We start from the raw sequence: 15,628 nt of genomic DNA, 5'->3' as shown, positions 1-15,628 counted from the left end.
TGGTCTGGCACACGCGTCCATCAAGATTCATCTTGCTGCGATCTCCCGATACACCAGAACCACGGGGCGGACGTCCTTGTGGTCTCATCGTCTGGTGAAAGAGTTCATGAAGGGACTGTTCAGATCGTTCCCGCCGGTGAAGGCTCCGGCCCCGGCGTGGGAGCTCAACGTGGTGCTGACCAAGCTCATGGGACCTCCGTTCGAGCCTCTGCACTCTGCCCCGTTGAAGTTTCTATCGTGGAAAACAGCTTTTCTTGTGGCCATCACCTCCGCACGACGAGTGGGAGAGATCCAGGCCCTTTCCTGCAAGGCCCCGTACTTGACTTTCCACGACACGAGGGTAGTGCTCAGGACGCACCCCTCCTTCATGCCCAAGGTACCGTCGGACTTCCATCTCAACGAACCCTTGGTGTTACCTGTGTTCTTCCCGTCGCCTTCGTCGCCGGCTGAGAGGACTTTGCACTCGCTGGATGTAGCTAGAGCGCTGAAGTTCTACGTGGACCGCACGAAGGGTTTTCGGAAGACGTCACAACTCTTTGTGAACTTTGGACCTGTCAATCAGGGGAAGGCTCTCTCGAAGGCTTCCATCTCCAGATGGCTCTCCGGCTGTATCATGTGCTGTCACCGGTTGGCAAACCGACCGCTGCCTGGCGGTCCGAGAGCCCATTCCACCAGAGCGATCGCAGCTACCACGGCGTTCCTATCTGGTGTGCCCCTGCTGGACATATGCAGGGCTGCTACGTGGAGGTCGACGCACACCTTCACGAAATTCTACTGCTTCGACCGGGATTCCAGGGAGGAGTCCAGGGTCGGCCAAGCAGTGCTGCGCAACCTGTTCGCCTGAGGTGAGCCTGGTGAGGAGGTAAGATGCTTAATGTTGAGTTGATGTGATGCTTAATGTTGAGCCTTTGCCACCTACCGTGGTTGTGCATGTGTGTACTGCTATGTATTCTTTATTCATGAGCATGTGAATCCATGCCAGACCCCATGCTGGAGAAGGAACAAGTTACTTACCTGTAACTGTTGTTCTCCAGCATGGGTCTGGCATGGATTCACATGCGAACCCTCCCGCCTACCCCTCTGCGGCTCTTCACTTGGTCATACTGCCACTTCACGTGCTTCCAAATCTGAAGATGGCTGCCAGAGGCGGTGCTTAGGTAGAGGGCAGTCATTGGCTGTGGTCAGTATGACGCAGAGACCAGTGATTGGTTATTACTACGAAAGACAGATCAGAAACGAAACTGATACTGGTTTTTTCTTTACCGAGGATTCCCAGCCTGACGACGGGGAATATTCATGAGCATGTGAATCCATGCCAGACCCATGCTGGAGAACAACAGTTACAGGTAAGTAACTTGTTCCTTCAGTGAATTGCATGGGTTTTTACCAGTGTACCCTAATTTGCTGCAACTTAATAATATCATACTTACCCCGATACAGCAACGTTTTTGTCCAATTTAGAAAGTTTCACCTTCACATTCTGCCATTCCCCACCTTCTAGCATCATTTATAACACCTCTATACACTTTTTGCAACTTTTCCTACTGTTTTTGTTTTCGTCGACATACGCAAACGTCTGACGTCATCACAGACTCTCCGGACAGTTGTCACATGACCACGCATGCAGCATGATGACGTGTTCACGAGCGGGTCCCTGCTATGCAAGCAGTTTGGAACTGCATTTCTAGCTGACCTAGGAACTTTGAAGCTCAAAATGTACCCTTGCACAGCTCCTACACCTACTCTTAATTATTATCCATTAACAATCTACCACACAGCACATAGTTGGAAGAAAAATAGGAAAACTGCTATTTCTCCAGCATGGGGTCTGGCATGGATTCACATGCTCATGAATATTCCCGTCGTCAGGCCGGGAATCCTCAGTATAGAAAAAATCAGTATCAGTTTCATTTCTGATCTGTCTTTCTCAGTAGTAACCAATCACTGGTCTCTGGGTCATACTGCCCCAGCCAATGACTGCCCTCTTCCTAAGCCTCGCCCCTGGCAGCCATCCTCAGATTTTTACCGCACGTTCAAGTGTTGGGAGTCCTCGTGCTTAGCTCTCGAGCTTTTGCTGCGTTTTCGCACTTTTTGCAGGAGATTTTCTCATTTTTTCGGTTAAATAGAGCCTCAAGCGCCACCGTTTCTACTTCCGATCAACAGGGATCCGTTTCGGAGTTTCTACGCCCCTCAAGGGTGAAGATTTCGTCGTGTTACGCTTTTGGAGGATTCCAGAAGTTCCGAGGCCTACCCCGGACATGGCCCAGGAGAAAGGGAGCTCGACGCCCGGGAAGCTGTTCAGGACCTGCCCTGGATGCCAGCTTCAGAACGTTTTCAAGGAGGACGAGCATTCGTTATGCCTCTACTGTCTCCATGAGGACAAGACGCACAAGGAAAGGAAAAGGACTGCGCGTTTTGTGGGAACATGTCGGAGCGGACCATGAAGGATCGCCACCTCCGTCTCGCCAACTGGCTGGAAGGTAAGAGCCCGCCAGGCGAGAAGAAGAAAAAGAAGTCAGAGCGATCTTTTAAGTCCTGTGAGGGTGCTCCGGCGACGGGGGCCCAACAAAAGGCTAAGCACCGCGGGCACCGGGAGCGCCGAAAGGTCGGGCTCCTTGGCTGCCAGGCAGGGCGCATCCTCCCCGGCGCCATCGACCACGAGCCAACGCTCTGGCTCGGGTAAGAGGAAGTCCGAGAACCCGGCAAAGCTTCTGGAGAGGCCCCGGTCGATCTCGAAGATTCCGGCAGAGGGGGAGCGAGGCTCGGACCCTCCCCCCAAGGTGAAGGCCCCAGGCGTACAGAAGGTGACGTTGGCCTTAATTCACCCTGCTAAGACCTCGATTGAGGATGTCGCCGCGGCCCTGGCTCAGCCTGTGGAGGCTACACCAGTGGAGGCGTCCTCAGGTACCAGAGTCTCCCTGCCACCGCGGAGGGAGTCGTCTTTCAGGCCCATCGAGAAGACCCCCACAAAGTCCTCGTTGGAAAGGGTGGGGGAGGGGTTGGTGGCCGTCGTGGATACATACACGACCTCTGAAGAGGAGCTCATCCAAGTCGTGGAGGAGGCCCAGCCCATCGGGAGGGATCCCGACTATGGCGACGGTGACGCAGACGAGGCTCCTCAAGAGCTCTCGCTCCCGTCGTTTCCGGCGCCGCAGGACACCTCGGCGGCCATTTTGTCAGCCATCCAGTCCGTATGCTCGGAGATAAGGACTAGGTTGCCCCTTCCCCCGACAGAGGTGCCTGAGCCAGACCCGACGGAGGAACCGGAGCCAGGACCTCCGGAGAGCCCACCACTTAAGAGGAGGACGACGCATCCTAGGCCTCCTCTCCCGCCTCTGCGGCCTTCTTTGCCTTCCCCCCGGTCCACTACCCACGGGGATGATACAGGCATGGACACGACTACGACGGGTACAGATGACGATGGAGGCGACGACGGGACGTGTCCCCCGTCGCCCCCTGCCCGGGCGTCCCCGCCCGACGAGATTGGATCCTTCCATGCAATGATTTCCAGGGCATCCCAGATCTTCCAGCTATGCCCTGAGGAAAAGAAGAAGGAGGGGTTCCTTTACCAACGGCGCGAGGCTAAAAGGAAGACGGTCCTCGCCGTACCGCTTCTTGATGACATCTGGGATGAGGGGCTCACCCTCCTCAAGAACCCTGCCACGGCTCCTGCGAAGAGGGACTGGTATGAGAAGAAGTACCGGGTCCCCGACGCTGCCCGCTTGTGCCTTAGGGCGCAACCTACCCCGGACTCGGTCGTTTCGGCGGCGGCCAAGAAGAAAGCGGGTGGTGGGGGGGCATCGGTCTCGACTTCAACCTCCCCTCCGGACGGCGAGGGTAGGAAGCTGGATGCGATGGGACGACAGGTCATCTCATCTGCAGCGACGACCATCAAGGCGGCCAACGCTGTGGTCATCGTAGCCCGCTACGACAGGGAGTTGTGGTTCAAGATCGCCCCTCTGTTGGACTTACTTCCCGATGCCAAGAGGGCTGAGGCCCTGGAAATCTTGCAGGAAGGTGAGATTGCCTCGGACCACGCCATTACGGTGGCTACGGACATCGCCGACACCCGTTTCTGTCAGTTGGGTAACAGCGTTTGCCTGAGACGACGAGGATGGCTCAAGGCGACGGATTTCCGCCAGGACGTTCAGACCAAGGTTTTGGACATGCCTTTCGATGGGAACAACCTTTTTGGCAAGGCGGTTGATGAATCCCTTCAGGCGATCAAGACGGACACGGAGACGGCCCGTGCACTGGGTGTGCTCCAACAGCGACGGCCGTCCTTTCGGAGCTCCGGAGGCAGACAGGGTGCCTCCAAGGGAGCCGGCAGCAGCTCCTCTACGTACCGTCAAGGAGGCAAAGCGGCCTCCAAGCAAGATTGAACTGACCGTCGGGTCGGGCCCCCGCCGAAGCACCCCGGTGGGAGGCCGGCTGACGAAGTTCGTCGGCGTGTGGGAGTCCATCTCCACCGACCGCTGGGTGCTGGACGCCCTGGCCCTGGGGCACGTCCTCGAGTTCCAGAAGAGGTGCCCCCGCATTCCTCCCGTGGCCAGGAAGGAAAATCACATCCCTCAACTGCTGTTGGAAGTAAGGGCGATGCTCAGGAAAGGTGCCATCGAGCTCGTCCCGAAGAGGCTTCGGGGCTCCGGAGTTTACTCAAGATACTTCCTTGTGAAGAAGAAGACAGGAGCATGGCGTCCCATCCTGGACCTGCGACGACTAAACAAATACATCAAGGCGAGGAAGTTCTGGATGGTCACCCTCCAGCACGTGCTGGGACAGCTGGAGGAGGGCGATTTCCTATCGTCGTTGGACTTGGAGGATGCTTACTTCCACATCCCTATTCTAAAGAGACACCGAAAGTTCCTCAGGTTCGTGGTCAAAGGGCGGCACTACCAGTTCAAGGCTCTCCCATTCGGATTAAAATCGGCGCCCAGGGTGTTCACCAAGTGCCTAGCACCGGTGGCGGCGCGGCTGCGCCTGCAGGGGATCCACGTCTACCCCCACCTGGACGACTGGATCATACAGGCAAGGACAAGGGAGCTCGCCGTGGAACACACTGCGAAGACCGTCCAGCTGCTCACGGACCTGGGGTTCTCCATCAACTTTCCAAAATCCCACCTGGTCCTGTCGCAAGTTGCCCTGTTTCTGGGAGCACAGCTCGACACAGTGGCGCGGCGGGCCTCACCGTCGGAGGAAAGGATAAGGACCATCCTGGACGTGGCCAGAGTGAGGTCTATCAAGTCCCTCCTCGGAATTATGTCCTCCTGCATTTATCTGGTGCCCCACTGCAGACTTCGGATGCGGCCCTTGCAAGAATTCCTCGACGCCCACTGGATCCAGACGACGGGCAGCTTCGAGGACAGGATCCCGCTCGACGAAGCATTCCGTCAGGCGATACGATTGTGGGGTGTCCGCGCTCATCTGACAGCGGGAACAGGTTTCCTAGCCCCGGCCCACCAGGTGACGGTGACGACGGATGCCTCCCTGGAAGGTTGGGGAGCGCACACCGGGGGTCTCCACGCGAGAGACCTTTGGCTCCCGGAGGAGAAGACTCTCCACATCAACATCTTGGAGCTCCGCGCAGTGTTCTGGGCCCTCAGATCCTTCCTTCCGTCCCTCAAGGGCAAGGTGGTGAGGATCTTCACCGACAACACCACCACAATGTTTTACATTCGGAAGCAGGGCGGAACCAGATCCCCTGCCCTGTCCAAGGAAGCCCAGGATCTGTGGCATTGGGCCGTCGCCCAAGGGATGTTTCTGGTACCCTTTCATCTGGCAGGGATAAAAAACACCATCGCCGACTCACTCAGCAGAGAGCTGCGCTCGTGCCACGAGTGGGAACTGCGCCAGGATCAAGTGGACCGACTCTTCCGACGATGGGGCAAACCCCAGATCGATCTCTTTGCGACAGCGGCGAACTCCAAGTGCCGGAGGTTCGCCAGCAGATTTCCCCAACCGAGGAGCATGGGCAATGCTTTCTCGTTCCCCTGGGACGGCCTGTTCCTTTATGCATTCCCGCCGTTGCTACTCCGGCTCATCAACCAGCTCAAAAGGTCCCGGTGCAGGATGATCCTCGTCGCACCGGCGTGGCCGAGGCAGATCTGGTTCCCGGACCTTCTGGACTTGTCAGCGTCCACACCAGTCAAGCTGCCGACGGACGCGGATCTTCTCTCCAGAGAAGGAGGCGCCATTATTCATCACGAACCAGAGTCGCTGAACTTGCAGGCATGGCTCCTGCAGCCCTAGAGTTTGGAGGATACGACATCCCGGCCGACTGCAGAGAGGTTCTTGCAAAGGCCAGGGCATCCTCAACTCAAGTGCTACGGACATAAATGGAAGAGGTTCTCTGTCTGGTGCCGTGCACAGAAGATTAACCCTCTCCGGATTACAGCCCCTCAAGTATTGCCGTACCTACTGTCTTTGGCCAAGGCTGGCCTATCTCACGCTTCCATCAAGGTACATCTGGCTGCCGTCTCACGTTACACCAGAACTACAGGACGGGCGTCCTTGTGGTCTCATCGTCTGGTGAAGGAATTTATGAAAGGACTGTTCCGATCATTCCCGCCGGTGAAGGCCCCTGCCCCGGCGTGGGAGCTCAACGTGGTGCTAACTAGGCTCATGGGGGCCCCATTCGAGCCTATGCATTCAGTGCCGTTGAAGTTTCTGTCGTGGAAAACAGCATTCCTCGTGGCCATCACCTCTGCACAACGAGTGGGAGAGATCCAGGCCCTGTCTTGCAAGCCTCCATATTTGACTTTTCACGACACGAGGGTGGTGCTGAGGACGCACCCCTCCTTCATGCCCAAGGTGCCGTCGGACTTCCACCTCAACGAGCCCTTGGTGTTGCCAGTTTTCTTCCCGTCGCCTTCGTCGCCGGCTGAGATGACTTTGCACTCGCTGGATGTAGCTAGAGCGCTGAAGTTCTACGTGGACCGCACAAAGAGTTTTCGGAAGACATCACAGCTGTTTGTGAACTTTGGACCTGTGAGTCAAGGGAAGGCTCTCTCGAAGACTTCCATTTCCAGATGGCTCTCCGGCTGCATCATGCACTGTCACCGGTTGGCAAACCGACCGTTGCCAGGCCGTCCGAGGGCCCATTCGACCAGAGCGATCGCTGCTACTACGGCGTTCCTGTCTGGTGTGTCCCTGCTCGACATCTGCAGGGCTGCTACGTGGAGGTCGACGCACACCTTCACGAGATTCTACTGCGTCGACCGGGATTCCAGGGAGGAGTCCAGAGTCGGCCAGGCAGTGCTGCGCAACCTGTTCGCCTAAGGTGAGCCTGGTGAGGAGGTAAGAGTTGCTTAATGTTGAGTTGTTGTATTGCTTGATATTGAGCCTTTTGCCACCTCCCGTGGTTGTGCATGTGTATACTGCTATGTATTCTTATATTCATGAGCATGTGAATCCATGCCAGACCCCATGCTGGAGAAGGAACAAGTTACTTACCTGTAACTGTTGTTCTCCAGCATGGGTCTGGCATGGATTCACATGCGAACCCTCCCGCCTACCCCTCTGCGGCTCTTCACTTGGTCATACTGCCACTTCACGTGCTACCAAATCTGAAGATGGCTGCCAGGGGTGGGGCTTAGGGAGAGGGCAGTCATTGGCTGGGGGCAGTATGACCCAGAGACCAGTGATTGGTTACTACTGAGAAAGACAGATCAGAAACGAAACTGATATTGATTTTTTCTATACCGAGGATTCCCGGCCTGACGGAGAATATTCATGAGCATGTGAATCCATGCCAGATCCATGCTGGAGAACAACAGTTACAGGTAAGTAACTTGTTCCTTATCTTAAAAAAGGCACCAGCTATTGCCATTCCACCAGCTGGAGGATCTACACAGCGAAAGGAGCGCTATACTTCAAAAGACAATCAAGAAGACCAGGAAGATGATGCAGAAGAAGTGCCTACCTCTGGAACCCACAGAGAATCATGGGTGTGGCAGTTCTTTTCCACTGTTGAAAATGTACCAAAGGCTAAAGCTACCAAAGTAAAATGCACTGATTGCAATGTTGTACTCCATCGTGGATAACCTGGGCAGTACTCCTATGGGACCACCTTGATGCAGTGCCAGACCAAATCCAACCATAGCACTGCTCTCAGAAAAGCTGTTCCTTTCTTAGGGAGTAGTAGGCTGTAACCACACAGCTTACTTCTGTGGAATACAACATCCAGTCACACCCAGAGTGAAACCCAAACGATCAGAGCCAAGTTGCTTTTTGCAATGGAGAAAACAAATTACTATTTCATCCACCTTCAGTGTCCTTGTTCGATTTTCTATAGGTTTTTATGGCTTTGTGAAACACTATGCCAAGTCATACCAAATGGTTAGGGGGACAAATACACAATCCTTTAGGCAAGGTTTTTCCTCAGCCCAAGTTTCCATAAAAATAACTGTTTGCTACTTGTTTGTCACATCCTGTTTTCACTTTTCCCAAAGTGAACTGATGATCTTGTCCCACTAATTAGTGATGGACATATAGTAATTGATTGCATCCTCCCACAGAATCCTCATCTTGGATAAATGTGCTGCAGAAGGCAGCAGAAAAATGTTCACAGCCCAGGCATAGTTCGCTTCAGTGCCGGCCCTTCGAAAGTTCACTTGATGGCTTTGGAAGTGACGCTGCCATGTGTACATAGAACACACCATGCCCCAGGACCTCAGGTCTGTTCTTCCACCCACCCGGCATCAGAACAACTTCTCTGCGAGATAAAAAAAAATGTTATGACTATGCCACAATGCCTGATAGTGTGATGGCTTTGGGATTCAAGTGTTGCACAGACTGAACATCCACGATTTTGTTTACGGACCCCCACAACACCTACCATTGCTGCGTGTGTACTGATCGTGATGTGTTCGACTGCAGTTCTCGCCAGGTAATGGACCCGCAGGCCATGGATGATTGGGCAGCAACATTAGCTCTTGGTAGGCCTCAGCCCCAGTCACTGAATACACCCTCTTAAAGACGCTCTATTAAGGATGGCTAGCACCACTGAGCAACTGTCACAAGCTTCTCTCTTTATCACCTGTTTTTCCTTGCTTGTGGTCTTCTTGGATGCAACTTCCTTCTTCCTGACTGTCCGAGACTTGTACAGATTGGAGCGCGAGTCTTCGTGGTTCCAGCGTGGGTAGCCGGCTGCCTAAACCGGATAGCATTCAGTATCCAGGAATGTTAGCCACGAATCCAGGAAGTAGGAGGAGCAAGTGTCGTATGCTCAGAGGATGTTCGAGACACCTCAGCACGAGCGATGTGAAATACGGCTAGCGGGTAAGGTAAGAATCTGGATGGGGATTCCAGGAAGGGAGAAAAAAGGATAGGAACTGGAGATAGCACGGTTAACGGAGTGTTGCACGCAAAGGCTAGAGCGCAGCGTTTCCGGGCCGTCGGCCATCTTGGAGGAGTCACTGAGCTCATGCCGTGTTGCATCATGGACCACTAAGTCCAGAAGGGGCAAATTCGGTGGTTAATGACAGCAACCCACCCCAGAGGAAGAACCTTCTTCTGAGAGGGAGCATAGAAAGTTCTTAAACACCACAATCGCTCCTGTTATTTGAGTGAATCACATCACCCATCTTCCCATAAGCAAAAGAAACATCGCTCGCAGTTGGTCAAGAGGGAGGACCACTCCTGTGATCATTCTGGAAAAAGCTTACTTACCTTGTCACTTCCTTAGCAAAACAATGCTCAACTTGCTGGCGAAGGCCTCAGCGTCGATGGATGAGCAAGGATCCACTGTGTCTTTGAAGGCTTTCAGAGGTTGATGACCAGTAGCTCTCACCCCGCCAACAAATAAACAATAATTTAGGCAAGCGTATCCCTCAGCCCAAGTTGCTAAGTCCAAAACTCTTGCAAGCGTCTCGAAGGGAAACATCAGATATCAGTGCAGTCTTGGACTGCCACCCGTTCACTTATGCAAAGAAAGGATTTTCTTTCAGTCAGGGGGAGGCAGTGAGTGGAAGACTGCTGTTGGTGCATGTTCCTTGTTCTCCCTCACTTGCTATGTGTATACTGCTGTCATTCCCTTCGTGAGGTGTCTGTGAGAGGAATGTATCTATTGGAATCCTTAGTTAATTATAGGTAATGTTCTTTCTAATGGCTAAGTCCTTCCTCCCACAGATTCCTCATTGTTCCTCCGATTCTACCGCTCTGACAGATGGCTTGTCAACTGTAACCGTTTTGCAGTTTTGTCCTTTTGAGTGCCGGGAAAATTGACAGAACGGAGGTAATGAGGCTTGTACAGCATTTCTACATACGAGACGTCCTTTCTGGCACTATGAGTGCCACATCCCAAATTGTAATAGGTGCAGAGCCGCTTCAAGTCCCCTCTTGGCTATTTTAACAACAACTAAAGCCTGTCTGTGCCTGGGAGGATATTTCTCAAGACGAGGAACCACAACATAGAGAAGCTGAAAGGAAGGCCATCATTACAGGAGGTAAGTTACCCTTTTTGTTCCTTTACCCATATTATTATTTAGCACTCATTTCTTTAATTTAATTGCAGACATGTAAGAAAACGTAACAAATGTCATGTTAATCTCTAACATAAGTGGTGACAGTCTTGCAAATCAAATTTGTGTGTTGCTTTACTTGTGTGTGGCACACCTTAATATATATATTATTTTTTTTTTCATTTAGGAAACTTCTATAATATTAAAAATCTCCTGAAAGATGCCAGAGCATGTATTCTTTTTGTCCAACTTAAAGATAAATGACCAGCACTAGAAGACACCAGATAAAGGAAACATTTGCAGAGATAATATTTTGGCTAGAATGTGTGTTTGTAAATATGTTTTATATGACGATTATGTTGTACAAGGAATATTCAGTCCTTATCTTTTGTACAAAAATTGTGAAAGTTCATGCGTATTAAAAAAATGTTTTAAAAGTTCCCTTTTTCAGTCCTTTTTTTCTTGTAAGAATCCTTCGGAATTCAAGTTGTAAATGTCTGTTTTTCAGTCCATTAAGTGTTGTGATATTTGCGAGCTCATTTTCTAAATGAGCATAAATTGCCTGGAGGGAAACGCTAATGTTTGCATTTACATGCAGACAGGTCCCCTGTGGGAATTTTCGTCATTTTCACTGCAAAGTGAAGAGAGACGGCGGAAGCCTCTTTACAATTCTCTTTTTGCCTTTGTTGGCGCTGATAGAGTAAACTCCACCTGCCATGTATGCATGGCAGGTAGCGTTTAAAATGATTTTCTATGGAATCTGCCTGCTTTTTGCTGGTGCCGACTTTAGCGCTTCCATTTGCATTCCAGGGATTCCAAAATGATCCCCTTGGTGTTTCTGTTAAATACATGTATATTTTATGTTGCATTGACGCTTCTATGTATTATAGATACCGTAAATGAACAGGATGAGGACCTACCTTCTTTCTCATGGCACCTTATCTGCAGCTGTACTGAGTGCATCTAATCTCCGTAATAGGTGGCATAGATACCATGAATACCCAAATGTTTCTTAATAGTATTGAGAAAATAATCACAATACTCATAATTAATATCTGCTTGCTTGTTGGTTAGCCTCTTCCCTTATTAAGCTTCATCTAACCGTACCACCATCTCTTCCGTACTAGTATGTGATGCCCGAGCTGCCCAAGCTGCAGCTCAAAGTTCACAAACCTGTCCTGGGATTCCATAGACAACTTCATCTTAGGCTATCCACATATCACAATTCTGGATCTTCACAACTAGCCATCTATGCAATACTTGAATAGCACATAGTAAGACTCCACATGAAGCAAACTGATTAAATTCCATTTTGCACCTTGCCACACAATGAATAAAAGCTTATATACTTATATGTCCCGTCCCCTTTCCTCCATCCTTGTGGGCATCCCCCAACATGGGGACGGTACCTCCCCTTACTTTCTTCTATGCAATTACTCTATCAGAATTGTCCCTGGACCTAGTATGATAGCAACCCCGTCTGTCTCCCCCCCCCCTTACTGTTTTTGCACTATCTGAAATGTTGTCAGGCCTAGTATGATAGTTGCTTGTTTTGCTCCTCCACTACTTTTCTGCACCCCTCTCCCTCACCTCTTGTTTTTCTCCAGCTCTACCAGAAATGTCGTCAGCCCTAGTATGGTAGTCGCCTGTCTGTTTCCATTTCCTTCCCACTCTCCTCCTCCCTTCCTTATTTTTGTCTTAGCTCTTGCACTATCTGAAATGTCATCAGGCCGAGTATGATAGTTAATTTCACATCCTTACTCTTCATGGCCTGTAAGAATGTCATTGTATTTTTCTTGTTCTCTCCATTGCCTTGAAGCGCTTTGAAACACATTGTGTATAGGCGCTATATAAATAAACAATCATATCATATCGAAACCTTTGGCAGTGAAATAATTAGCTTCCCCTTTAAATTGAGTATAGCGCGCGGGTGTGGGGCCTCAGGTGTGGGGGCGCCTCGCCCTCTGGCGCTTCACCCCATTCCCTTTTTCCGCACGGGCATTGTTGGACTTGGCAGCCAGCGCAGAGATCTTTTATAGCTTTCAGCTAGCTCCCCGTTTGTTTTTTCAATTCTTATTTCGCTTTCCTTCTGTGCCATGCCACCCCAGTGCATGTCGGCTGGAGGAGGATTCATGAGTTGTGCCTCTTGCGACTGTCCGTGCCGGACCTCTAACCCCCATGCACTCTGTCTTGAGTGTTTAGGGCCTGACCACTTCTGGGACTCCTGTGCGGCCTGCAGCGCTCTCAGACACGGGGTATTGAAGAATCGTTTGTCACAGTGGAGGGAGATCTTCCACACTTCTCCCCCTCTCCATCTTAAGGACTTTGTCTACGGGACCTCTCGTCCAGACAAGGTAGGACCTCTGTTCAGCATGGCTCCACAGCGCGGATACTCCTTCCCCGGGGTTCCCACGGATCAGGGTTCCTCCCATTAAGGTTCTGGCAGGCCAAAGGCCTCTAAAGCTACCGGCTCCCAAGCCGAGGGGTGCAGGGGCTCTTCCGGGCAGTCTGGAGACAGACCTGGGGCCTTCTAGGCCACCGGCTCACAAACAAAGGGTTTCCAGAGGCCCGGCCAAGTTGTCCTGAGAGGGATGATTATGCGTGTCCTCTTCTTCGACCCCAGGAGGTAAGGGATGGTTGCGTGCCACCTTCAAGAGTCGTTCCTTGGCTAGATCCAGCACAGCTACCAGCCTACCGGAGTTCGCTCCAAGGCCATCATCCAGGATGTTTCAACTACCGGTCATCCGGCTGAGGGCTCAGCGCCTACCAGAGGGCTCTCTGAGGTCGATGTCTCTGCTTCGGGTGCAAGACCAAAGCTGTATTCTCTTGTGTCTGAGGCTTCTCTTGATTCAGAGCCTTTGTGCCCTCCCACCTAGGGTCAGGTGCAAGGCTTCAAAATGGCAGAGCCTGCCAGACAGGCGGCCATCTTTGATCCTGCTCAGGGCCTGCCAGTGCTTTCGCCCATTGAGTGGGCTTTGCAGGACGATCCCAGCCCCCTTGCCTTTGGAAGCGACATCAGATCCTACGGTGCAGGGTTTTGGTTTCTGCAAGGGGTCATACACCCATCACAACCCTTCAGCTACACACACCAGTCACCTCAGCGATTTGACCAGGACCGGCGGCTAGTGAGGATCGCTTTTTGAAACGATTCCTCTTCCTCATGCGTTCCCCTCAGATGAAGGGGCACCTGGAGGACATTATGAAGGAGGTTATCCCCCAGGCATTTCCTCCTCTGCCCCCTCCCCTAGGTACTCCTCCCGTTCCCCCAGCTCTCCCTGTGCCGGTCCCTCTCCAGTTCAGACCCTACCGGTTGTACAGACCCCTCCACCAATTCCTGTACCACCAACGTCTCCTCCTCAACAGGCGTTTGACTTGACTGCGGCTCCGGACCTGGTGGGGTCCCCTCTGGCACATGTCTCCCAGGGCCCGGATTCCACTCGGCCTGTGAAGAGGGAGCGTGGGGGGCAAGGATGACAATGACGCCCAGGTTGATGAGCCCTCAGCATCTGTTAAGGCCTTTCATGACAGCCTTCAGGGCCCGGCAGAGTTCTTGGGGCTCCCTCTTCCTGACAGGGAGCCAATCCTCCTTGCCTCCCACCCGCAGCCCCATTCCTCTGCGGTGGCAGAAGTCTCTTTAAATTCTGAACCATTGTCTGCATCGTCTTCCTCCATGGGAGCCACATCCAGTTGCCTCTACAAGGAGGACAAAGTCCTCAAGTCCTTGGGGAAAATCTCTGTTACTCCATCTCAGGTCTGCATCTTTGGCAGGCCAACATGGACGTCCTCTTGGCCGCGGCTAACCAGAAGCTGTGGCGAGAGCTCTGGGAATTTCTGCCCGACCTTACTTCAGACAAACAAGCCTCTTTCAAGGCAGGTCTAGCAAATGCCTGGGCCATTGCGCAAGACCTCATGGAGTCTTTGGTCACCCACATTGACACAACCAGCAGAGGGCTGTGTCATGGGGTTGAGATATGGATGGCGGCCTCAATGCACTCGAGAAAGTTTTCATCTGACATGCAGGAGCAGATCCTAGATCACTAGATCACTAAAACCAACAAGCCCATGACCATCCTGACAAAGCCGGGTCAGAAATCCTACCCTCAATCTCAGTGTAGGACAGAGTTGAACCCCCATACTTTCTCAGGTTTCATGGGTTTCAGAGACTCTGGTGCGCAGAGGCCTGGCAGGTCACCCAGTAGCAACAGAAGGATCCAGCAGAGGACGTCACGCAAGTTTTTCTGCTCCCCCTCCTCTGCCCCTGCCTCTGACGCCAAGAAACAGTGATGTCAGGATCGGGGAACACAGCTCTCCTGTGGCTGTGGTGGGCGCCTGGCTCTGTTCCATAACCCCTGGAAGCTTCTTTTCAGCAACCTGTGGATCCTATCCATAGTCTCCAAGGGCTTCAGCCTTCCTCTGCCTCTACCATCCTCTCCTCTTCATCAGATCATGCTCTTTTAAGGGTGGTCCTTTCACTCTTGGAGATGCAGATGATAGAATCAGTTCCTCTTGTACACAGGGACTTCGGTTAGTATTCCAGGATTTTTTCAGTAGCCAAGAACAACCAGGCTGGCCTGAGGGTAGTCCTGGACCTGCCATTTCTAAATCTGTCTTTACCGTTGGAACGCTTCAAGATGATTACTCCCACGCACATAGCCGAGTCTCTATGTCCAGGGGACTAGATGTTTTCCATGGCCCTCAAGGATGCGTTCCTGCATGTACCCATTTATCAACCACATTGGAAGTTCCTGCGGTACAAAGTGCTGCCCTTTGGCCTGAACTTGGCTCCTTGTGTCTTCACGAAGTTGATGAACGCAGGGCCGGGCCTTCACCTGTACCCTTATCTGGAGGTCTGGTTGGTGAGGGCAGGGTCACCCGAGGCAGTGGTGCACTCCTGCCAGAGATTGGAGGATACCCTTCATCATCTGGTATTTTCCATCACCCTGAGGAAATCACAGTTATGCCCGTCTCGGGATCTCGTCTTCCTAGGAGCGCTTTGGGACACTACCATTCAGCGGGTGTTCCCCATGCCAGAGAGGTTGATGTCTCTCCACAAGGCGGTGGGGCACTTTCTGCTCAACTAGTCCACCTCGCCATGGTGGTTCCAGCACATTCTGGGCCTGATGGCCTCCTGCACGCTGACTGTTTAGCACACCCGCCTCAAGATGAGG

The 15,628-nt window shown here is 52.3% G+C and overlaps 1 protein-coding gene across 4 annotated transcripts in view; it reads left to right on the top strand.

The window, feature by feature from the left end:
- CENPC (centromere protein C) overlaps positions 1-10,900 on the top strand; it is a 1,963,500-nt gene extending 1,952,600 nt beyond the window's left edge. For all 4 annotated transcript variants that reach the window (XM_069630493.1, XM_069630492.1, XM_069630490.1 and 1 more), the window contains one exon: positions 10,648-10,900. In XM_069630493.1, the coding sequence (XP_069486594.1) occupies positions 10,648-10,724 (77 nt within the window). In that variant the 3' untranslated portion in view covers positions 10,725-10,900. The remainder of the gene's footprint in view (positions 1-10,647) is intronic.
- The last annotated feature ends 4,728 nt before the right edge of the window (positions 10,901-15,628 follow it).

This window comes from Ambystoma mexicanum, chromosome 6q, assembly GCF_040938575.1.
Source record: "Ambystoma mexicanum isolate Mex_15411 chromosome 6q, UKY_AmexF1_1, whole genome shotgun sequence".
Lineage (NCBI taxonomy): Eukaryota > Metazoa > Chordata > Amphibia > Caudata > Ambystomatidae > Ambystoma > Ambystoma mexicanum.
Note: the sequence above shows the minus strand (reverse complement) of the source record. Positions and strands in the feature narration are given on the sequence as shown.